The 24681-nt window shown below is 41.2% G+C and overlaps 1 pseudogene and 2 gene segments (V, D, J or C); 2 read left to right on the forward strand and 1 right to left on the reverse strand.

Moving 5' to 3' along the window:
* LOC122116716 overlaps nt 1-24681 on the forward strand; it is a 99713-nt pseudogene that overhangs the window by 715 nt on the left and 74317 nt on the right.
* On the forward strand, nt 53-3522 carry LOC122116772. The segment is given in 2 exon segments: nt 53-66; nt 3177-3522. Coding segments are annotated over 2 exon segments (360 nt in total).
* Nucleotides 4518-24279, reverse strand: LOC122116773. The segment is given in 4 exon segments: nt 4518-4582; nt 17314-17320; nt 23545-23840; nt 24207-24279. Coding segments are annotated over 4 exon segments (417 nt in total).

Raw genomic sequence — 24681 nt, forward strand, 5'->3', positions numbered from 1 at the left:
ACTCAGGGTGAGAAGTTAAACTTAGCAAGGAGACTCCTCCCTATGGCGCACTATGCAAATTGTATGGTGGGTGCAGCAATGTGTCAAGACTTAAAGGGCATGGAAGGAGGCATCTTAGTTGTGTCAAATAATTTCTGTATTGGATGGAAGCAAGTACAAACAAATTCCTTGCTGTTTTCCTCAGTGGGCAGTAGGAGGCCATGTGGACATTCTGGATGTCTTATTGCAGAAGTGGGATTGGAAATGCTCTGGACCAACCTCTCTAAGACAGTAAGGAGACCCAGTGCAGTAGAGGTGTGGGAATTCATCTCTTGGAGGGGAACAGTCACCTATTGGCTCCTTCCCAGCTAAGATGATAAACAACTTGGACCTCCTACTCTGGAGTATGGCCCTTCAGCTTTCTTTTCTTTTTTTTTTTGGGTCGTGTCGTGGGGCCTGAACTCTGGGCCTGGGCGCTGTCCCTCAGCTCTTCAGCTCAAGGCTAGCACTCTACCACTTGAACCACAGTACCACTTATGGCTTTTTTCTTTTTGCTTATGTGGTGCTGAGGAATCGAACCCAGGGCCTCAGGCATGCAAGGCAAGCGCTCTTCCACTGAGCTACCTTCCCAGCCTGGCCCTTCAGTTTTTTAGCATTAACAGCATAGAGTTCAGCTACAGGGACACTTTCTTCTTCTTCTTCTTCTTTTTTTTTTTTTATAAGTTTTTATTGTGAAAATACTGTACAGAGGGGTTAAAATCACATGAGCAAGACAATGAGTACATTTCTTATCAAGCAATGTTGCCTTTACCCTTGTTTCCCTCCTCCCCATCTATATTGTAAAGTTCGTTTTTTGACATGGCGTGTTGTACATCTCATTGTTGCAATGGATCAACCTGTATCCCTATTTAAACGATTGTTTTTTCCCTTCTGCTTTCCAAATTAAACCAACATTAATTACAGTGAAAAGAAGAGATATATCTTGGGGGGATGGACCTACGCAGCAACAAAAAATCACGTGGTGCCTTATAAATACATTAGAAAGAAGAGCAAGAAAGAAAAAATCCACTTGTTTCCTCATCTGGGGGTTCATTTTGCTTAACATCATCTTATCTGACCTTTCTGCCTGTCTCAGATATTGCTAATAAGGGAAACCATGGGACCTATGTTTCTTTGTGCCTTGCTTACTTCACTTAATATAATTTTTTCCAAGTCTTACCATTTCCTAACAAATAGGGCAATGTCATTCTTCCTGTACACCGGTAGTTTCCAAGTGGACAAAGCATGTTAGAAAGAAAGCTTAGCAAGACCTTTTCCTTGGACCTAGCAAGTAAAATTCTGTGATGCTCATGTGGAGAGAACTTGGCAGGGAGGAATACAAGAATTTATGTTTCAGCTAAAGAGTTAATTGCCCAGTTCAAAACAAATGAAAAGGTGGGAAATTTCACTTTCATTCATGAATACAAAGTTCTTGGGAATTACAAACTAGTTTGTGCACATTCTGTCATACTTGTTACCAGTTATGTCAGATTCATATAAACCTCCTCCCAGCAACACAACTATATTTATTACACCATTATTCACCATAGCTAAGATATGGAACCGACACCAATGCCCCTCAGTAGATGAATGGATCAAGATAATGTATATTTATATATGTATATAATGCAATTCTATGCCACCATCAGAAAGAATGATACCACCCCATTTGTAAGGAAATGGGAAGTCTTGGAAAAATTCTATTAAGTGAAGTAAGCCAGACACAAAGAAACATGGTTTCTTTTTTTTTTTTTTTGCAATAACTACTGTATATCTAGGATAATCTTACTAGACAAGCAAAATGGTCAAAAGCTATGTAATACAAGATGATGTTAAGCAAAATGAACTCCAAGATATGGACACAATAGGTTTTTTTCTTTGTTGCTGTTGTTTTTAATGTACTATGTGTATTTGGGTTTATTTTGTATGTTCTTCCTTCTATGGTATAACCTCTGTTGTCATTATATTTGATTTTGGTACCCTGCATCTTGTGTGTACATTTATCTATTTTGGGGAGGGGAAGGGGATAATAAAATGCTAAAACAAGGATACAGGATGACCCATTGTGACAATGATATGTACAAGACACTATGTTGAAAATGGACTTTACAAATTCGGGGAGGGGGGTGAATGGACAGAGGAGTCAGGGACCTGGGGAGGGAAAGGATAATAGGAGAAAAGCAAAGGAGGGGTAACAATGATCAATAAGAAATATTCTCATGAACCCCTTGGTACAGTATATACATATATATGTATATACTGTATATATATATATACTGTATTTATATATGTGTGTGTGTATACATACATATATATGTGTGTGTGTGTATATATATATATATATATAATTTTTTGTGATCATGGGGCTTGACTTCTGGGCCTGGGCGCTGTCCTTCAGCTCTTCAGCTCAAGGGAAGTGCTCTACCAATTGAGCCACAGTGCCACTTCGTCTGTACAGTATTTGTACAATCAAAACAAACAGAAATCCCTTCCTCCCTTTCCCCTTTAGGCAATACTTGGTTTGAAGTCCAGGAGTCAAACTTGGGATGCTTCTGGTCCTGCATTATGCTGGTATTTTTGGAGATGGAGTCACATGGATATTTCAGCCAATATTTTCAATTAAAACTGAAGCTCTTGTACTGTGCCATCCAGTGGTTTGTAGTTTAGGTCTATACGATCCATCTTAGAGCTTCTATGTTGACTTTACTATCTTTTCTCATTGCACAGTTACACTTCAGTTGCTGCTGTTTTTGGCTGTTGATTTACATCAGATGATTTCACCATCCACTGCTCAGGTGAATTGCTTCCTCCTATGCTGATTGCTTTGCCTAGGCCCCTCCAGGCTGCTTCTCAGCTTTGATAAATGAGCCCTTTGAATTGGGAACTGAGCTGCATCAGGTGGACTGGGACAGCAAGGTGGTGGCACAGATCCAAGTCCCTGCGCTCCTGCTACTTTGGATGTTTGGTGAGATATTTGAAAATGTTGCCGTAGAAGTTCTACTGCCTTCCCATTTATAGACTAATATCTGTGTAGAGATAAATATACTGACATTACAGTGTTGATTTTGATGAAGTACTTCACTATTTATATTCATGTTATAAAGTCTGTGTGTACATAGATATGATCACTGTACTTTTCTAATTGTGGGTGTTTGTAGGAACATTGTGGTTACTCAGTCTCCAAGGTCCTGGGTTGTGTCTGCAGGAGAGAGGGTCACCATCAACTGCAAGCCCAGTCAGAGTCTGTTATGGAGCAAAGATAATGAGAAGCACGTGCCTTATTATCAGCAGAAATGGGGAGAAGCTCCTCATCTGTTTATGTATTCTGTGTCCACTCACCATCTGAATTCCATTAACAGTGGATCTGAGGCAGACTACACTCTCAGTATCAGCAGCATGCAGGCTGAAGTTGTGGCAGACTATTACTGCCAACAGAATTATAACTTCCCTTTCACAGTGCTTCAGCCTCGACCACAACCTCCTGTCCAGGCCATGGGTCAGTGAGCCTTGCTGTGTGCACAGCTGCCTTCTCACAAAGCCCTGAACTGGCATCCTTCCTCCCTGTGAGAGGAAGCATTTCTCCATTGAGTCCTGGTAAGGTTTGCAGGGACCAGGAAATCTTTCAGGTGCTTTGGCTTCTGGATTTTTCTTTGAGGGAGATAATTATGGCAAATTATGGTAAGGTTGTCTGAGAGACATTGTTAGTAGTTTTTGTATTACAGGTACCTGAATATTTCTCATGTTCAAATGGCTGATGCCATGAAGTTAGTCTTTACTCTTTAGAGATAGATGTAGTTGTGTGTGTGTGTGTGTGTGTGTGTGTGTGTGTGTGTGTGCATGTGTGTGCATGTGAGTGCTATTCCTTAGGCTTGAACTCAGGACCTTGGTGGTATTCCCAAGCTGATTTTTCTTTTCCTTTATTTTCTTTTCTGTTCTTTTCTTTTGTTGAAGGGTAGTGCTATACTGCTTGAGTCATCCATTTGCTTTTATTTTTTTGGTTAATTGAAGATATGTGTTTCTGGGGCTTTCTTGCAAGCTGTGTGCCTTTCAAAAGCAATTCTCAGATCTTAGCCTTCTGAGTAGCTGGGATTACAGGCAGGAGCCATTGGTGCTGGTGAGTCTAGTGCTTCTGGATAGATCAATTCCACTTCTCTCCCCTTCCTTTTATCCTGGAGTCTCCTATTTTGTTCCTATTCCTTATTTTTGTCTCATTTAGTTCTTAATATTAAACCCAATCATTTCCTGGATTCATTTCTTTCCCAATGTTAAGCCCATGATACCTTGTATGAAAACCTCAATACCCAATTTATTTCTTCTGTCCCTGCACCTTGTTCACCAGCTGAATGAACTCCTGTGGTCAATTTCAAACAAAAATACACCCCTATTCTACCTCCTCACATCCTGTTCTTTTTTTCAGGTCTTTCAATCATACTTTCTTTCAAAATTAATTTTTTGAATTTTGCAAGTTAGTCACTAGAAATGTGTGACAGCATTTCCCATTAGATTTCCTCATCTTTGGTTAATTTTCTCTCTAGTTTATCCATGAGCACCTCCGTCCAATATTGTTGTAGAAAGACAGTGAAGATCTTAGACTTACTATATGTTGAATTCCTTATGTAGTATGTCATTAATGTGGGCATTTTGGTGTAAAGAAGACAAAAGAAAAAGTCATCCTAATATTATTTCCCTATTCCTTTCTGAAATCTAATGAGATTTACTTCCTGTAAAGGTATCAGAAAACCCAAGGTAGGTACTCTAAATTCGTTCGTACATAAAAGCCTTTCAGTTGGGGACTGGTGGCTGAACCAACCTTGCTACTTACAAGGCTGAGGTCTGAGAATTGTGTTTGGAAGCCCCTCCATGTAGGAATGTCTGTGAGAATCTTATCTGCATTTAATCACTAAAAAGTAAGAACTGGAGTTGTGGCTGAAGTAGTAGAGCACTTTCCTTGAATGAAATAAGCTATGAGAGAGCTCATAGGTTCTGAATTCAAGATAGAGTACCGATAAACACGTGTGTGTGTGCGCGCACACACACACACACACACACACACACACACACACACACACACACAAGAATATCTCTTTTTATATTCCCTATAAATATTTAAAATATGCACTCATTTTTAAGACTTTATTAAAACTTATACATTTATTTATTTAATTATGTCTGGGACTTGATTTAAACAATCTTAAGTACGAAAACAACTTTGAATACAATGAAGGTAGTTTGAGTTGAAATGGGTACTAGATAATAGGAAATGACTTTATATTTCCAGTCCTGGGGCTAGAACTCAGGGCCTAGGCACTCTCCCTGGATATTGTACGACCACTTGAGCCACAGCTTCACTTCTGGCTTTTTGACAGTTAATTGGAGATAATAGTTCCATTCATTTTCCTGCCTGGGCTCTATCTCAGCCTCCTGAGCAGCTAGAATTACAAGAATGAGATGGCACCAGATGGGAATTCCTTTTAAGTCTCTATAGTATGGTTGTTATTTAAAAAGTCATCATCAGTTAACAAAGTAGTGATAATTGGCTTAAACACTGTGTGCATTTGTGTGTGGGAGTGTGGGGGCATGCATGTGGTGGTGGGATGTGTGTGTGTGTGGGGTGTGTGTGTGTGTGTGTGTGTGTGTGTGTGTGTGTGTGTGTAGGGTTTTAGAGGTAATTTGGATCAAACAAGTAGGTGAAATGAGGTTGGAAAATGTTAATTGGTGACACTATGTTCTGTGTTTATATATAATTAAACATTTTGTAAAGTATTAAAGGTGAAAGGAATGAAATATGTTGACCAAATAACTTATTCTCAAGTCAGTTACAGTTATATAGCTTTGGCAGCAGATGGCAGATAAGGATAAGCCATGTGCCTACTTGAGTCATAGCTCAGTTTGCTACCTACCAAGAACAGTCATTATATCTCTATCATCTGAATCATCTGAATCTCTATTTCCTAATCTGCATCTGTTCTACCTCTCTATCATTCTATCTCTCTATCTTTCTATCTTCTTAGCTGTAGCTTTACTCCAGCTCAATCATTTTATCTCTGTTTCTTTTTATCTTACAGTCTACCATCCACACACACACACCACACCTGCATATATTTACATATGTATATATCCACCTATTTACATTTAGAAAATTATTGTATTTATTCATTTAGTATAAGATGTTATTTTCTGACTATAATAACAAGTAGTGTTTCATGGCAATCAAATGTTTCCTTTCCAAATACCATTGTGCTTTAACATAGATATCTAAGGTAGATTGAAGGAATAGCTGTGGAATTTGATGTGCAAGAAAAAACTAAAGATATGTCACTCCTCCAGCTTAGGGTGAAATCCTTTCTTCTTGTAATCTTGGATAACATTACTACCTCTGATGCCATTTGAATATTTAATACAGTCTGCAATATGTAGAGCCTAGAAAAGTCATGAAGTCTAAACTCAGTCAGTGGAAAAGGGAAAGTTTCCTTCCTCAAAAGGATCACACTACCCTAAAATTTGTGTCTATGTTGTTTAGCAATGTCTACCCTGCTGTGAATGATGGAGTTTACTACAGCTTCCAAGGTACACAATCTTACCCCTGTGGTACAGCCCAGGGCAAAATCTCCCTGTTAATGGTAGCCAAGCTCTCCCCATGTGCCTCTTATCTTGGGACCAGCAGAACATTTGTTTAGTTCAGTATTCTGGACCAGCTGTGGATAGAATTTTAGCATGTGCTTAAATAAAAATGTTATGCAGTATTTACATTTAACATATATTTATCATACTATATATTCAGATCATCTTGGGATACTTATGATGCCTACTATACAGAAGTGTTACACTAATAGGTGTCTTACTCCATTGTGTACAGTACAGATTATTTTTTGTCAGTCATGGGGCTTGAACTCTGTGCCTGGGGGCTGTACCTCAGCTCTTCAGCTCAAGGCCAGTGGTCTATCACTTGAGCCACAGTGCCACTTCCATTTTCTAAGTGGTTTAGTGGAAATAAAATTCTCGTGTCCTTTCCTGCCCAGCCTGGCTTTCAATTGTGATCCTCAGATCTCAGCCTCCTCAATAGGCAGGATCACAGGTGTGAGCCACTACTCGGCTACAGTACAGATCTTTAAACTATTTTTCCACATTTCTTATAAATTGGCATTAATTAGTTGTACAGGAGGTTTTATTTGGGTGGATCCATCACTGCAAACAGTGGACCTTGATAGACTCTCTCCCTGCATCACTGTCCCTCCTTGCTCCCTTCCCAAATCAAATCTCTGTGTCATTGTTCCATTGTCAAACATGTACATAAAGTATTTCCATCATATTGACTCTCATTCAGCCTCTCCATTCACCCTCCTCTCTCCCACTTGTAATTACTATTTCTATTACTGTCATTTAAATTCTTAGTGTATGCTAATATTCAAATGGGCTTTAACCTGATATTTTTGCATATATACTACCCTGATGGGATTGCACCTCTCACTTGTTGTCACATTCCCTAACCCTATTACCCTATTATTCCAGACTTCAGTGAGCCCCATTTTGCTCTCTTTATCCACAGCTGAAGTAGACTTAGATATTGTTCATCCTTTAACCCTTGCTTTTGCATATCTAATCCTCTCCAAGAGTCCTACTATGACATGTTTATAACTTGTTCATTTATTATAAACATGTTATATGTCTCCCATATTTCTTTGTGCATTTACATGCACATTTATCTTTTAGGCTTAGCAAGCACACATGAGAGAAAGCATGTGAACCTGGCTTGCTTTGTTTAACATGAAGGCCTCAGATTTACCCACTTCTTTGCAAATGACACAATTTCATGTTCAGCCTGGCCAGGCTGTATGGCAAAAGAATTATAAGACTTCCCAAAGGCCTCTTGAGTCCCACACAGGTTAGGCACAGATTTCATTCTGGAAATCATAAATGTCTACCACTCTGTGGATACTGAGTTTACTATTGCTTCCAAGGTACACAATATCTTATGCCTGTGGTACAGCCCAGGGCAAAACCTCCCGGTGAATGGTGACCAAGCAGTCCCCACCTGCTTCTTGTCTGGGGACCAGCAGAGCAGATGTTCGGAGCCTTTGTGAGGACAAGCTTGGGGAACTCAAAATATCAAACTGCAGCTGAGTTCTGTCCCACAAGGGCCTTGGCTCTCTATTCAATCACTTAGAATGATCCAACATCAAGAACAGCAGTAACAACAATAATTTCTTAAAAACTGCTGGTGAGAATGAACTTTTTGTCTGTCCTGTGTTTGAACATGATTCTCCTGATCTCTACCTCCAAAGGCTAGGCTTAGAGGCCCAAGTCAACCCCTTTGGCCCCATATTCATCTTATACCTCACAAGATAATCTCCATGTTGTCTGGGCAGCCAGTGTTAGTTTACAGGCAACCATTCATTTACACATTCCAGTGTGCATGTCTCCATATTGTTATGCCAAAGTCACAGGACCCCCACAAGAAGACCACCGAGAATCAGACTCTACTGCTGTTTCATTTAAAGGGGCTGCAGCTCGGTTCTTGTCCTACACTCCAACACAGCAGAACCTAGAGGGAGAGCCCCAAGCTAAGGATTTGCAGGTCTTATAAAGGCACACAATCAACCAGGTGTTTGGATTACCACCACATGTTGCTTTGCTAGACAGAAACAAGCAACAAGTGGACATTGCCACTAACTTAAACCTTTCATCCTTCACCTTGACTTATGGTCCTGAGCCACAATCTTGTGGCTTTGGCCCCAAACTAAACTCCAACAGCTCTTGATCTTGAATGAGTATACCAATAACAATCAGTCCATTTTTCTTTTCTTGAGGTGTATGCAGAGTGGTTGGGTAGGATGCTTGGAGACTTCCCATGTTTCCCAACGGTCATCCAGGGCAAAGGGGTCAGACGGTCTGGCATGGGAGCAGTGGATCCAAGCAGTAATACCATCCACCTTAAGGGCAGTAGGTGTAGCCAGTAGCACCATGTAAGGTCCCTTCCACCATGGTTCCAGAGATCTCAAGTTGTGCCTTCGAACAAACACCCAGTCCCCTGGTTTAAACAAATGGGGGGCAGGAATAGAAGCAGAATCATATAATGCTCTAAGCTGGGGCCACATACTCTTATGTACCAGCTGTTAATAGTCAAGCTTACACAGAAATTCAGTATCATCCAAATCAGCAAGCAGTCTGAAGGCTAGGGATAATGGGTGGAGGGTGTCCATACATTATTTCAAAAGGAGTAAAGCCAAGCTGATAGGGTGAATTTCTTATTCTAAACAAGGCAAAAGGAAGGAGTGATACCCAGTCTGCACCAGTCTCCAAGGTCAATTTAGTTAAGGTCTCTTTTAGAGTCCGATTCATTCTTTCTACCTGCCCAGAACTCTGGGGTCTATAAGCACAGTGCAATTTCCAATCTGTCCCCAGTGCCACGGCTATTCCCTGAGATGAAGGCCGGTCCATTTTCCGACCCGATGGTGGATGGGAAGCCATACCTGGGTAGGATTATTTCTAGGATCTTCTTAGCCATGATGTTCCCGGTCTCATGCTTTGTTGGGTAGGCTTCAACCCATCCTGAAATCATGTCTACAAAAAGTAGCAAATATTTATATCCAAATTTCCCAGTTTTAATTTCTGTGAAGTCTACTTCCCAATCCATACCTGGCCTATCTCCACGGAGGCGAGCTCCTTTGTAACCAGTTGATTGGGGGCATTGGTGAGCTGACAGGCTTTACAATTTTTAACAATGTCCTCAATGAGTTGATTTCCTTGCCTAATTTTTACTTCTGAGTGTTGGAGCAAGTCCTGTATTCTTCAGGTTCCCATGTGAGAGACCCGATGGATTCTCTTAAGAATCCCCTTGCCCAACCTTTGTGGCAAGATAAGTTTCCCCTCACCAGTTTTCCACCAGTCTTTGTTTCCTTCTCTGTCCAGAAGTTTATAGGCCATTGGAATTTTCTTTATCCACTCCAAGTCTTCTTGGGATACTGAGGCTCAGGAGGCAAAGCTCGTGGCCCTGGGTCTACTAGAGTCCGTACTTCTGCTCTGGGCTGGAGGGCTGCCTCCTTAGCTGCCTGATTGGCCAAGTTATTTCCTTTGGTTATAGAATCAGTTCCCTTTTGATGGCCAGGGCAGTGCATAATGGCAATATTTGCTGGTTCCCATATGGCCTGGATTTCTTGTTTGTTTTTAATAGTCTTTCCCTCAGCTGTCAGCAGCCCCCTCTCTTGGTAAACGGCTCCATGGACATGCACGGTGGCAAAAGCATACGGACTGTCCATGTAAATGGTTAGTCTCTTCCCTTTTCTCATTTGTAGGGCTTTTGTTAGTGCTACTAGTTCTGCTCTTTATGCAGACGTTCCCTGGGGGAGTGCTTCTGCCCACACTATCTCATTGTCCGTGGTGACTGCTGCTCCCACGTACCTTTTTCCATCATGAATGAAACTGCTGCCATCTGTGAACTAGGTATGCTCACCATGTGAGTCCAACAAGTCTGGCCTCTTTTCCTTGGCCCAGTCTCTCTTTTCAAGCTCAATTTGTCCTTCCTTTTCTGTCTTTGCTCCTCTGTCTCTCTCTTTTTGTAAACCTTTTCTGCCATGGCTACTAGATCCCTAATAGACTTTTCACCAAGTTTGTCTATAGCCTGTAACTTTCGCTTTATGTCTGGGGCAGCTTGATTTATATAGGCAAACATAATCATCTGAGCTGACTCCTGGGTCTCAAGATCATATGGGGTATATTGACTAAAAACTTCCATGAGCCGTTCCCGATAGGCTGCCAGATTTTCACTTTGTCCCTGTCTTACATCATAACCCTTAGCCCTATTAGTAGGTCAGTGAGCCACCGCCTTGAGACCTGCCAACAGAGCCTGGCGATAGACAAGGAGTTGCTCCCTACCTTCAACCATATTGTAGTCCCATGTTGGTCGGATCTCAGGAAAATAAGCAGCGATCAGGGCAGGATCCGTGATGGGTGCTCCTGTGGGGCCAGGTAAGTGTTTCCGGGCTCCCTCTCGGATACGGTCTCTCTCTTCAGTGGTAAAACGGTCCTGTAAAAGCTGATGAGTGGGCTGATGAGTAAAGAGAATAGTTTCAAGCAAACGAATTAAATCCTGGGGTTTCTCAGAAAAGGGGACATTTTGGGTATGTCAATTGTATAGATTACTGGTAGAAAATGGCCAATATTGGAGTTGCTGTTGACCATCTGCATCCACAGGACCTAAGGCGCGTAAGGGAAAAACAGCTACATTAGAAGGAGGGTTGATCCCATGGCATTGTCCAGTGACTGGCCCCTCAGAAACTTTAAGGGCAGGTGCCGAGGGTTCTATAGCTCCCTCCTTCTCTTGATCATTCTCAGGTTCTGCAAAAGGAACCTGGGAAGGGGAGTATTGGGGAGGAAACATTTCTTCTTCCAAGTTATCTCCCTGAAAAACCGGGGTGTACATTTTCTTTTCTTCTTTCTCAGTTTCTTTTTGTAAGTCTAGGGGGCTAGATGGAGTGGTGCCCATGGTTTCCAGTCCCATCAGTCATACAGTCCAAAAAAAAATGAAACAATAAACAATACAAACAAAACACACCCAGGCCTAAAAAAAAAAAGCTTCACATGGCAGGGTTCCAAGGATCCCCCCCCCCCCCCCCCCCCCCGCCTGCCCCCCCTGCCCAGCTCCACATGGCCAGGTTCCAAGGACCCCTGTTCCACATGGCAGGGTTACCTCTGCCCCACAAGAGGATATGGGATGTCTCCCAGTTCCTCCAGAGTTGTGGTACAAGTGCATATGCTTTGACAACACTTTACGAATTGGAGCAGCCCTCCTCACAAGGGAAAACAAAAGTAAAACAGACAAACAACAGGACAAGACAAATTAACAAAGACAGCTCTGTTTTACCTTTGGACTCTGAGGTCTCGGGGGTCTTTGGGGGGGAATCACAGCCGAGTACCCACTAATATGTTATGCCAAGTTCACAGGCCCGCCCCGCAAGAAGACCACTGAGCGTCAGACTCTACTGACTGTTTTATTTAAACGGGCTGCAGCTCGTGCCTTGGTCTACACTCCGACACAGTGGAGCCTAGGAGGAGAGCCCCAAGGTAAGGATTTGCAGGTCTTATAATAGGCACACAATCAACCAGGTGTTTGGATTACCACCACATGTTGCTTTGCTAGATAGAAACAAGCAACAAGTGGTCACTGCCTCAAACTTTAACCTTTCACATATCTTCCTTTCTAATTGAGGAAACACAATCTTTCCATCAGCACTACTCATATAACAATGGAAGCTGTGATTTTTATTTTGTTTTGTTTAGCAAATAGTATTTTCCTCTGCCCCGTTTTATTTCTGTTCAACCTTGTGGGTCCTCTCCCTTGGACAAGGCACTGATGCTATTTTGATGTGCTTGGGTCCTAAGTCTTGAGAGCATTCCTTGCTGACCTTCCCATCTTGAGTTTTGCCTTCTGTGGTACTCCTGGCCTTCAGGGCCGCAAGGTCTGTCATGCATGTCATTCTCTAACATGTCATCCACAGTGTATGATGAGGGCACACACACCTTTTGCAAGCTTGCTTATGCCCTCATGATGGATTAATAACCTGTGATTGAATCTAAGGTGCAAGCCAATGATGATTCAGAAGACTTGGTGGTAGACAACACTTCCCGTGGAATGTGCAGTGATGGAAAGTACCATCCAGAAAGGATGTCTTCACTTCTCTTGTCTTTTCTTCCTCCTTGGTACTGAGTTTTGATCTCAGGGCTTGCTGCTTGCTAGACACTATACCCTCAAGTCCTTTTTTGCTTCCATTAATTTTTAGGTAAATTCTTTCATTATTGCTCAGAGTTGTCAAAGATCCTGCTACCTCTATTTCCTGCATAGCTGGAACTACAGATGTGTGCTAGCCAGACAGTTTGTTTGCTGATATGGAGTCTTGCTAACCTTTTGCCTGGGCTGGACTTTAACTGCAATTCTCTTAACCTTAGCCTCCAGTGTAGCTGGTATTACAGGTGTGAACCCACTCTGAGAGACCCTCTGTGAGTTTTCTAATGATGCAGGCCAGCCCTCCAGGGGGGATGGATAGGAAGACCAGAGTCTGTAATGTCACATTATCCCCACTGGATCCTAAAATAATGAGAACTGTAAGTTTAACTGCAACCATTATAAGCCATTATCATGATTTTCCTTCTCTTACTTTCCCCAAGTAAAGTCATTTGTGTGTGCTTGTGATTTAGATTCTATTTAAATTTTAAAAAAGGACTGAGTTGGCAAGGTACAAAGTCCCCTCTAGAAGTCATCTGTATCACCTTCCTATTTCTGTGAGAAAGTCTTCATAAGAAAAGAGGTCTTCAACTTTTCTGGAACCTTCCTTTGAATTAGTCTTGTCACAAATGGTATGGGGATTGTGTTGTAGCTGACCATGAATGGGGCTTTGTTGAGTATACTGGAGCTTGAACTCAGGGCCTGGATACTGCCTCTTAGCTTTTTCATTCATGGTTGGCACTGAACCCATGGAGCTATACCTCCATTTCTGGCTTTTTCCTGGTTAATTGGAGATAAGAGTCTCATGGACTTTCCTGCCTGGGCTGGCTTACAACCATATTCCTCAGATCTCAGCCTCCTGAGCAGCCAGGGTTAAAGGTATGAGCCACTGGTGCCTAATCAAAAATATTTCTTAAGAGAAGAGCATCTTGCTTTCATCAGATGTAATGAATACTTATGACATGTTCTCCTCATCTGAATGAACTTAAAAAAATCCTTGCCATATTCCAGTCCTTTCCATTGTCATGGATATTAGGCAGTTACCAGATTTGAGAAAGAGCTCATTTAAAAAAAATCGTGGATTTTCCTAACATCACATTATCTGACCTTTTCCGCTTGACTCATACATAAATGAACCCTTAGATATGTATTTTAATGTTTTTTTCTTTCATGCATGTGTTTCTAATGCATTTATAAGATTATTTCTTTGTTGCTTTGTATGTCCCTCCCCCACAGTATAACCCCTGCTTTCACTATATTTGATGTCAGTATAACTTGTGGAGGAGATGGGGAAAAACAAGTTGTTTAAGGATACAGGTGGACCTGTTGCAACAATGAGAAGTACAAGTTGTCATGTCCAAAACGAGCTTTACAATGTCGGTGGGGGGGTGGAGGGGAAGGATTGGGCTTGGGGGAGGGAGGGCAGAGGCTGGGAAGGGATGTGAAGGGTAAACAAAGGAGGAGGCTGCAATGCTTGGTAAGAAATGTATGCATTATCCTGCCCATGTAATTGTAACCCCTCTGTACAGTAAGTTCACAAATAAAATAAAATTAAATTAAAATTAAAAAAATCGTGGAATGCAGTCCTTTATTATCTCAGGGCAATTTGAATCAAAGACTGGGCTTCCAAGATGGTCACTGTGGTGACAGTGTTGGGTCAGAGCTGGGAGGACATTAATTCCGGACTTCCTGTCTTTAGAGCTTTGAGAGAGCAATTTGTGTTCTGATTTGTAGGAGGACAGAACAATTATGGAGTCTATCATATTTCCTTTTAGTGTAGAAGTAACTCTGTGGATGGCTTTATCCAGAAGATACAGAAGATTCTCTAAACATTGTGAAAAGCAGTTATGTTTATAGCTGACATCTGGCCATGAAATATAGCCATAAAGACAAAATGGACAGATCATGACCTTCTTCAAAGTCAGCCTGTGGGGGCTCATATGTGTCATCTTAACTACATGGGTGGTGTAAATAAGAAGATTGCAGTTCATGTCAGTCGAGGCAAAATATAAGACCTTATTAAAAATAATATTTGGAAATCTTACATCCTCAGGATACTGTTTACAGGGTCAATGTCATGGAAGTGGTGAAGATAGAAGTCTCAGGTATTTGGGCTGGGAAGGTGGCTCAGTGGTAGAGTGCTTGCCTTGCATGCCTGGAGCCCTGGGTTTGATTCCTCAGCAGCATATAAGCAAAAAGAAAAAAAACCGGAAGTGGCACCGTGGCTCAACTGGTAGAGCGCTAGCCTTGAGCTGAAGAGCTGAGGGACAGCTCCCAAGACAAGAGTTCAAGCCCCATGACCAGAACCTCCCCCCCAAAAAAGAAGTCTCAGGTATTTGAAAATTATATTTATTCTACTAGTCTCTGCTATGAGGTCTAGACTAGGTGAGGTAAGTAATACATTTTCCTTGCATTCAATATAGGGTTGTGCTTGGTGAATAAGGAAATGTCAGTGGACAATGTACAATGGTTCATGACTATTATATCAGCACTCAGGGAGATCTGAAATTCCTGAGCAGCGTAAGTTATATGGTGAGTTATGTTAAAAATAATCAAGCAAACAAAACCAAGATAAGGAAAGAAAACAAGAATGTTTTTTGCAAGTGTATTGTGGGTCTATGGTGTTTGACTATAATTTGATTTGAAGCCATTTGTTTTGTTGTGTTTCTGGTACTGTGTGTAGTTTCTGGATGACAGCTATGCCATCAGCTTGCAGGGAAAACACCTATAGTCTGTGACTATAGGTGGAAGCAGGTGGATGATGGGAAGAGCACTAGAAATCAAGTTTGATGAACTAGGCAATTTTCTGAGTGGACTTGTTTTATTATATGAAAATGATGGGACAGGTCCTTCATGGATTTGATACTCTGAGTTGCTGAAATCAGCTATTGTGATAAATATCCTATGAAGGGCAAAACATGCAAGGTATTTTGAAAGAGGACAGATGAGGAGCAATAATTCTCTGAACCCCAAGAAAAGGACTCAAATGGTTTTTCTTTCTCGCAATTGTTTCTAACATATTTATTAGATGATTTTTTTTGTTTCTTTGTATGTCCCTCCCCCTCGGTCGAACCCCTGTTTTCACTGTATTTGATATTGGTATAATTTGTGGAAGGAAGGGAAAACACAAATTGTTTAAATAGGTATACAGGTGGACCCATTGCAACAATGAGATGTACAAGACTTTATGTTGAGAAATAAACATTACATTTGAAGTGGAAAGGGGGGCAGGGAGATGGGAGAGCAGGGATGGTAAGGGGATAAAAAAGAGGAGGTAACAATGCTTGATAAGAAATGTCATTATGACCTTTGTCTGGTAATTGTAACCCTTCTGTACGGTATTTTCACAATAAAAAAAACTTTTCAATAATAATAATAAAAGAGATGTTGTTAAAAAAAATTCTCCCTAGAGTTTGATGCTCATAATGCTGAGCAGAAAGGGGCAGCAAGGGACACCATTTCCCCTCCACTGCTCCCTCTCCACCTCCCGTGCTAGGATTCAAATCAAGACCTCTTGCTGTTGCTCTTCTCTCACTTGGCTTTTCAGTTGAGGGCTGGCACTGTGCCACTTGAGCCATGCCTCCATTTCCACCATTTTCCTGTTTTTTTGAGATCAGTGATTTTCAGATTAGTTTACCAGGACTGGCTACAAACTGTGCATTCTCAAATCTCAGCTTCCCAGGTTAAGCCACTGGTGTCTCCCCTATTTGCTTTTTTAATTTTTTTGTAAAGTTTTTATTTTGTGAACCATTAACTTTCCAAACCCTTTAAAAATTATTTAGAAAATACTTTATTAGTTTTTCCAATTAAACCCACGTAGATAAGACCTTACCTATTTAATACAGTGTGTTTACCTACCCCTGTACAAATAACTTTCCAAATCTTTGACTTGCTCAATGAGATTGTGAACCTCTTCCTGAAAATATGTGGACCATTTAATATCAGCCTTCTATGAATCAAAAATTTTAATTATTCAACACATTAATATTACATTTCAAAAACTTTTGCAAAGTCGATTTTTACAGTGTCTTGTCTCTGGGACATCACTCAGAGTTCATTTCCTATGGAGTTAGTTGCCCCTTCTCTGGGTTCCTGCTAGTTGTTCCTTTTCTTTTTCATTCTTCAATATTGTATAACTTCCAAGGCCCAGCCTGCTTTCATTTATATACAATATTGTCTAATGATTGCTCTGTGTCCCAATTTTGTACTTACAGTTCAGACTGGTTCCTTGAATTTCAGAATTGCACATTCACAGACACTTATGGTACATTTTCAGTTGGAGGTCTCAAAATTCTAATTAAAGGCCAGATTCTCATCTGTCCTCCAAATTTGCTTTCTGTTGGCTTCCCTTTCCCAGTAAACATCATTCTAAATTCTGTTTTCCAAATTCAAACACATGCAGCAGTCATCTTTGATTTTTTTCTTCAAGCACTTCATCTCTAATATGCCAGTAGATAATTGTATTCATTCTACTTTCAAAGCATGATGACCTCTGACTATCTTTCAGCACAGTCATCGAGGGGTTAAAACCCTGATAGGCAGATGTATTTTAATGTGGCTATGCTTTTCAAGGGAAGTTAAACTGGGACATATATATGTATGTATATATATATATATATATATATATATATATATATATATATATATATATTCAAACAGGACACACACACACATTAAACTTTTTCACAGTCCCTAAATTATTTGATAATTATATGGTGTCCCTGTGATGAAATCTTCACTCCCTGTCTTCCTACCCTGCATTTTAGAGGTAGTCATGGCCCTTCAAGATTTCCAGAATTAAGGAACTTGTTTTCCTACTGGAGTTTCCACATATCATGAGGTTGGGGTTGAGTTGATGACAACACTTTGTAACTCTTGAACTAGTAGATTTTCTTTTGCATGCAGAAGTTAAAGGACCAAGGGAGCAAAAACCCAATAGATACTGGAGAGTCATGAAGAATTATCCATATATTTATTGGTGGATTTCCATTCATTGCTGTGAGTTAAATCTCTGAGAAGAGTCCTGTCTCCTTGCCATGATAGTTATGTTAGTGGATTCAGGAATATCTTCTTTTCTTTTCAATTTTAATTAGAGTTTCATGAGTAAGATAATGAGTACAATTCTTATCCCTCATTGTCAGGAGTATCTTGATCACCAAATTGGATCTTGTCACATATCACAGAAACCAGCCCCAGCAGATGTAAATATAAAAGAAATTTGTGAGAAATATATTGGAAAAAAGAACAGAAATGGAACTAGGTACATGGAGTGCATGAGTGGAAAGAAATGGGGACAATGATGAAATGGGAGACATTGATCAAAATGCACTGTTAAGCTGACATGTTAAATTGAAACTCCCTATACAACACCTTCAAGATGATACATTAAATAAACAGAAACAGAGAGAGAAACAGAGAAGTATACTTGTTAGTTCTCCTGTTTGTTGGATTTCTGTTACAGTAACTAACACTATTTGTGAAGAGTTAAAAAGGTCTATTTTGCTCATGGTTTTGGAGGTTCCAGTTGGCTGGTTGCATGCAAGAGGGTGATGTGATACTGCAAACAAATGGGGAAATGACGTTCAACCCTGAAGTGATTTTCCAAGTGTATTAAATTTATATTTTCATTATTCAGTGGAAATTTTTAACATATCTCATTGTAACTGACAAGACAGGGATATGGGAAATGGAAAACACTCAGGCACTTTCCACTCCTTGCACTCAAGTTTTGTCTTGTGCATTCATGTTAGAGGTTCTGATAAATCATATCATTTCCTCAGATGTCATAGCTGAACACCAATGTATCTTGCTCTTGAAGCATTCTGGACAAGGAGTTGACCACAGGTTTCAGGAATGGGGTCTGCCCCAAATTTTCTTCAGGATCCAGTCAGAGTACAATAATGTTGTATTTGTGACATCTGCCAAACAAGAGCCCCTCAGGTGCTGCTAATTTCCTTTCTTTCTTTCTTTCTTTCTTTCTTTCTTTCTTTCTTTCTTTCTTTCTTTCTTTCTTTCTTTCTTTCTTTCTTTCTTTCTTTCTTTCTTTCTTTCTTTCTTTCTTTCTGTCTTTCCTTCCTTCCTTCCTTCCTTCTTCTCTCCCTATCTTCTCTTTCTCTCTCTCTTTCTTTCTTTTTTTCTTTCCTCCTTTCATTCTTTCTTTCTCTCTCTTTTGAACTTTCTCCCTTCTTTCTTTTCCTCTCTCCTTTTTTTCTTCTTTACTTTCCTCCCTACTCATGCCCTACTTCCTTCCTTCCTCCTTGTTTTATTTTTCCCAGCATGATTTGTTTTTGTTAAGATTTATAATCTGAGGAATTTAACAATTAGGATTTAGAGTGATTTTGGTATATTGAATCCATTTCAAATTATCTATGAGTAGCTCCTCACTAGGAGACTAGCGTGTAAAAGCTTCTAAGTTTCTCTCACAACCTCTAAATTGGTGTCTGAGTGTTTTCTAGTCACACAGTTACGCTGTCTGTGTTGGTATCGTTGGGCTCCTGCATCAGGTCTGTTCACAGCCCACTGCCCACACAGTTGCTTCCTTACTTCCTGACAGTTTTGCATAGGCCTCTGGAGGCTTGTTTCAGCTGTGCAGGTTTTATATGTGAGACTGCCATGAGCAGAGAGCTCCATCAAGCCAGCAGGAGCAAGAAGATGAGCTTGAGAGCCAGGTCTTCAACCCCCTGCTTCTCTGGGTGTCTGGTGAGAAACTTAGCTGCTGTGATGCATTTAGTGCCTTCTGTATTGATGAAAAAATGCTTTGAATGGAAGCAAGAAGTTTTTTTTCTTTGTTCATATTTCTGTTCTTTTGTCTTGTTCGTTTATCTGTCGTTGGGAGGGTAAAAGGGAACACGGAAATGGATGGACAAAGCGTAAATAAACGCAGCAGTGATACTCATGAGATAATATGTGGAACTATTCAACTTGTGGCTGGGGATAAGAGGAAACAACTGGGAAAGAATGAGGGAAGGGGTGACATTGTCCAGAAAGAAATGTATCTGTTATCTGATGTATGTAACTGTAACCCCCCTGTAATCACCTTTATAATCATAATACTAAATGAAAAAAATGTAATAAGAAATGGCAATCTCCAGTATGGACACAATAATATACTGACTTATACAATCAGAAGGTGCATTTTAGTGGTGTGTTTCAATGTATACATGATGAGGTTTGAGTGTGTGTGCATGTATGAATGACATGGTCCATTTGTGATTGCAGGTGTCTGTGGAGACATCATAATGACACAGTCTCCACGCTCTCTGGCTGTGTCAGTAGGAGAAAGGCCACTATGAACTGCAAGTCCAGTCAGAATGTGAACAACCACATAGTCTGGTACCAGCAGAAAGCAGGGCAGGCTCCTAAACAGCTCATCTGGAATCCCTAAGCGATTCATTTGCAGTGGGCCTGGGGCAGACTACATTCTCACTATCAGCAACAAGCAGGCTGATGATGTGGCAGATTATTACTGTCAACAGTATTATAACTACCTTCCCAAAGGACTTCAGTCTTGATCACAAACCTCCCCAGCCATGGGTCAGTAGTCCTTGCTGTGTGAACATCTGCCTTCCAACACAATTCTGAACTGGCATCCTTCCTGTCTGCCTGAGAGGTTGCATTTCAACATTTCATGCTGGTAGGGTTTGCAGGGACCAGGAAGCATTCAGGGACTTGGCCTTACTGGATTTCTGTTTGTGGGAGATAATTGTAGAAAATATGGTAAAGTTGTCTGAGAGACACTGTTAAGAGTGTTTGTGTTACAGGTACCTGAATGTTTGTACTGATCATATGGCTGATTGAATAGTTTCTCTTTACAGATGACTGTAGTACCTTTTTTTTATTCCTCCCTCCCTCCCTCCTTCCCTCCTTCCCTCTGTCCCTTCCTTCCTTCCTTCCTTTCTTCCTTCCTTCCTTCCTTCCTTCTTCCTTCCTTCCTTCCTTCTTTCCTTATTCCTTTCTTCAGGCCTTCCTTCTTTTCTTCCTTTCTTTCATTTCTGTCTTTCTCTTTTTGTTGTTCCTAGAACTTGAATATAGGCCTGGGCAGTATTCTTAGCTTTTTCATTTTTTTACCTCAAAGATGGTGTCTTCTCCTTGAGTCATCCCCCATTTTTGGTTTTTTGAAGGTTAATTGAAGTTAAGAGTCTAATGGAATTTTCTGCCCAGGCTGGCTGGTTTTGAATCTGCAATGCTCAGATCTCTTCCTTTGGGCTAGCTAGGATTATCTGCTGAAATACTGGAATTGGTGTCTTTAGTGCATCTGGATAGGTCAATTCTTCTTGTCCTCCTGACCCTCTTTAATTCTGGATGCTTCTATTTTTATCCTCTTACTTACTTTTCTTGTCTCTCATTTTCCAGTATTAAACCCAATTATTTTCTGAATAAATTTCTGTTCCACTATTAAGCCCTGATCCCTTGTGTCAAAACCTCAAACATAGAAGTCCATATTCCTAGTTAATCTCTCTTACCTGCACCCTGTTTTCCAGATGCAATGGGTTTAGATACTGTTCACCCAATAAATTCCTCTTTTCTTCCTTCAATCCTCACCAACAGTCCCTCAGTTACACATATGTTTATTACATATGTTCAAAGATTACAAACATCTTATATGTCCCATATTCCTTTGTGTGTTTACATGCATAGATATCTTTTAGGTTTAGCAAGTACACATGAGAGCAAGCATGTGACCGTCCTTCTGAATATGGCTTGGTTTGCTTACCATGAATGTCCCAGATCTACCCACTTCTCTGTAAATGACTCAGTTTCATGTGTGGTCAGGCCAGGCTCCATGGTAAATGATTTATAAGACTTCCCAAAGGACTGTTGATTCCCACACTGGTCAGGTACAGATTTCACTCTGGAAATCAGCAATGTCCACCCTGCTGAGGATGCTGGAGTTTACTGTTGCTTCCAAGGTACACAATATCTTACCTGTGTGGTACAGCCCAGAGCAAAAACCTCCCTGGGTGGAGTGGCCCAGCTGTCCCCATGTGTGGCTTGTCTGGGGTCCAACAGGGCAGATATTCTGAGCCTCTGAGTGACATCCAAGTTGTAGTTGAGGTCTCTGTCACATAGCGGCCATGGCTACTAGTTACTGAGAATATCCATAACCAAGAATAACAGCAACAACACGTGCTAGTGGGGATGGAGAATGAACTCTTGCCTAGGATTCTCCTGATCTGCATCTTGAAAGACTAGGATTAGAGGCCCAAGTATCCCCACTTGGCCACATACACATCTTAAATCCTGTAAGATATTCTCCATTTTTGTCTGTGCAGCCATTTTTAGTTGACCTGTACGTATTAATTTATACATTGCAATGTGCAAGTCTTAATACCTTCCTTTTTAGATGAGAAAATGTAATCTTTCCATCAGCACAGCTCTCCTTATTCTTTCTTTTATATAATAGTGGAAACTGTGATTTTGTTGTACTTTGTTTTGCAAAGAGTATTTCCTTCCTTCTCTTTATTCTCTCAGGTCCTTTCCCTGTGACAAGGTACTGATGCCATTTTATGTGCCTGGTCCTAAGCCTTGGATTCGCTTCTGGCACTACGTTATGTTTCCTGCCGACCTCAGATTGGGAGCTGTCTTCTGTGGTACTCCTCAACATCAGGGGTCTAAGGCCTGTCTTCTATGCCCTTCTCTCCCACTCCATACACAGTACATAACGAGGGTCCTGTGGCGAGCTTGCTTATGCACTCATGATGAATTGTTGACATGTTATAGTACTTGATGACTGTGCCCAGCGTCTTTAGGAATCATTGAGTCAATGAAGATTGAGAAGCATTCAAGTTGGCAACCATGTCCCATGCAATGTGCAGTGATGGCCAGTGGCAACCAGAAAAGATGACTTCACTTCTGTTGTTTATTCCCCACCTCTGACAGGTTTGAACAAGGGCCTCCCTCCTTGCAGACACTCTACCACTTGAGCCATGCCACCCCTACTCCCTTTTTACTTTATGTATATTTTAGGTAAAGTCTTATTTTTGCTCAGATTTAGCAAAGATCTTCTTACCTACAGCCTCCTGCATAGCTGGAACTGCAAATGTGTGCCCTCATACCAGCTTGTTTGCTAAAATAGAGTCTTGCTAAACTTTTTCCTGTGTAGGGATTGAACTGTAATCTCAATCTCAGCCTCCTGAGTAGCAGGGATTATAGGTATGAGTCAGTATGGGAGGCCTTCGGTGATTCTGAGATACAGGCTAGCTCTCTAGGGGAAATGGATCAGAAGAGCAGAGTTTGCAGCATCACATGATATCCTCTGTTTCCTGAAAAAAGCAGAACTGAAAGATAAAATGCAATCATTATAAGCCATTTTCATGAATTTTCCTTTTATTACTTTTACTCAGTAAGTCATATTCTGTGTTTGTGATTTAGATTATATGTCAATGCGAAAAGGAACAGAATTGACAAGGCACAAAATCCCTTGTAGAAGTCAATGATACCACCTTCCTTTGTCTGTGGGAAAAACTGAAAAAATTTCCTTCAACCTTTCTGGAAACTTCCTTGAGTTAGTCTTTTCTATTTACCCAGAAGTGATGTAGGGCATCTGTACTTTTCTGTCACAAATATTATGGGCTGTGTGTTGAAGCTGACCATCAATGGGGTTTTGTTGAGTATAGCTGAGGCCCCCATGGGACAGAGACCTCAGCTGCAGTTTGTGTCTCTGAGTTGCCCAACCTTGTCCTTGCACACAGACTCAGAGAATCTGCTCTGCTGGTCCCCAGGCAAGCAGCACATGGGCACAGCTGGGCTGCCTCATGCAGGGAGGTTTTTGCTCTGGGCTGTAGCACAGTGTTAGGGTATTGTGTACCTTGCCCACAGTAATAAACCCCTGCATCATCAGGCTTCACCCTGCTGATTGTCAGTGTAAAATCTGTACCTGACCCACTGCCACTGAACCTCTCTGGGACACCAGTAACTTGGTTGGAAACCTTATAGATCAGGAGTTGTGGAGACTGGCCTGGCTTCTGTAGGTGCCAATTCAAGTATGTGTTTCCATTGCTATGCAGGAGGCTCTCACTGGACTTGCAGGAGATGGAGGCTGTCTCTTCAGGTTTGATGGACAGGGAGAGTGGAGTCTGTGTCATCCTGATGTCTGCACTGGATACTAGAAAGAAGAAAGTTAGGTGCAGAGTCACATAAAAATTTTTAGCTGGTTTTTTAATTTTCCTCCATTGTACTGAATTATTAGTTGAATTTTCATTTGAATTGTAAATATTCAGTTTCAAGATATGTGCCCAGAGGGTGTTGTTCTTACCATCTCACTCTATAGAACAATTTTTAGCAGAATCTAGATCCTTATGCCCTGTATTCTTCCTCCCACTCAGAGCTCTAAACAGCACCTGCCATTGTGAAGTATGAGATCCACACACCTCACATGTAGACAGAACACACAGCAGCAGCAGTGGTGCACCAGACCCCACCTGAACACCCCATCTCTTTCTTCATTTCTTTCATTTCTCTGTGTCCTTACCAGGGATCCAGAGCATCAGCAGCCCCAGGAGCTGAGCAGGGCATCTCATCTTGAGAAACTGAAATGAAGAGTCCTCATCAGTCAATTTAGGGTGAGAGCTGAGCTTTTATCTTAGCCTTAGCAAGGAGGCTCCTCCCTAGGGAGCACTATGCAAATTGTATGCTGGGTGCAGCAATATGAAAAGACTTAAGGGGCACAGAAGGAGGCATCTTAGTTGCACCAAATAATTTTTGTATTGGGAAGAATCTAGTAAGGATAATTTGATGATGCCTGCCCCAATGGGCAGTAAGGGGCCATGGGGAAGGTCTGGATGTGTTTATTGGGGCAGAAGGGGGAGGTGAGGTGCATATGGACCCACCTCTCTAAGAGAGCAAAGAGACCTGATGCAGTGGAGGTGTGGGGACTGGTCTCTTGGAGGGGAGCAGTGCCTATTTGGTTCCTACCCAGCTAAGAAGATAAACAACTTTTCTCTCCC

The sequence above is a fragment of the Dipodomys spectabilis genome, unplaced genomic scaffold (assembly GCF_019054845.1).
Source record: "Dipodomys spectabilis isolate Male_0828 unplaced genomic scaffold, ASM1905484v1 ptg000137l, whole genome shotgun sequence".
Taxonomy (NCBI): Eukaryota; Metazoa; Chordata; class Mammalia; order Rodentia; family Heteromyidae; genus Dipodomys; species Dipodomys spectabilis.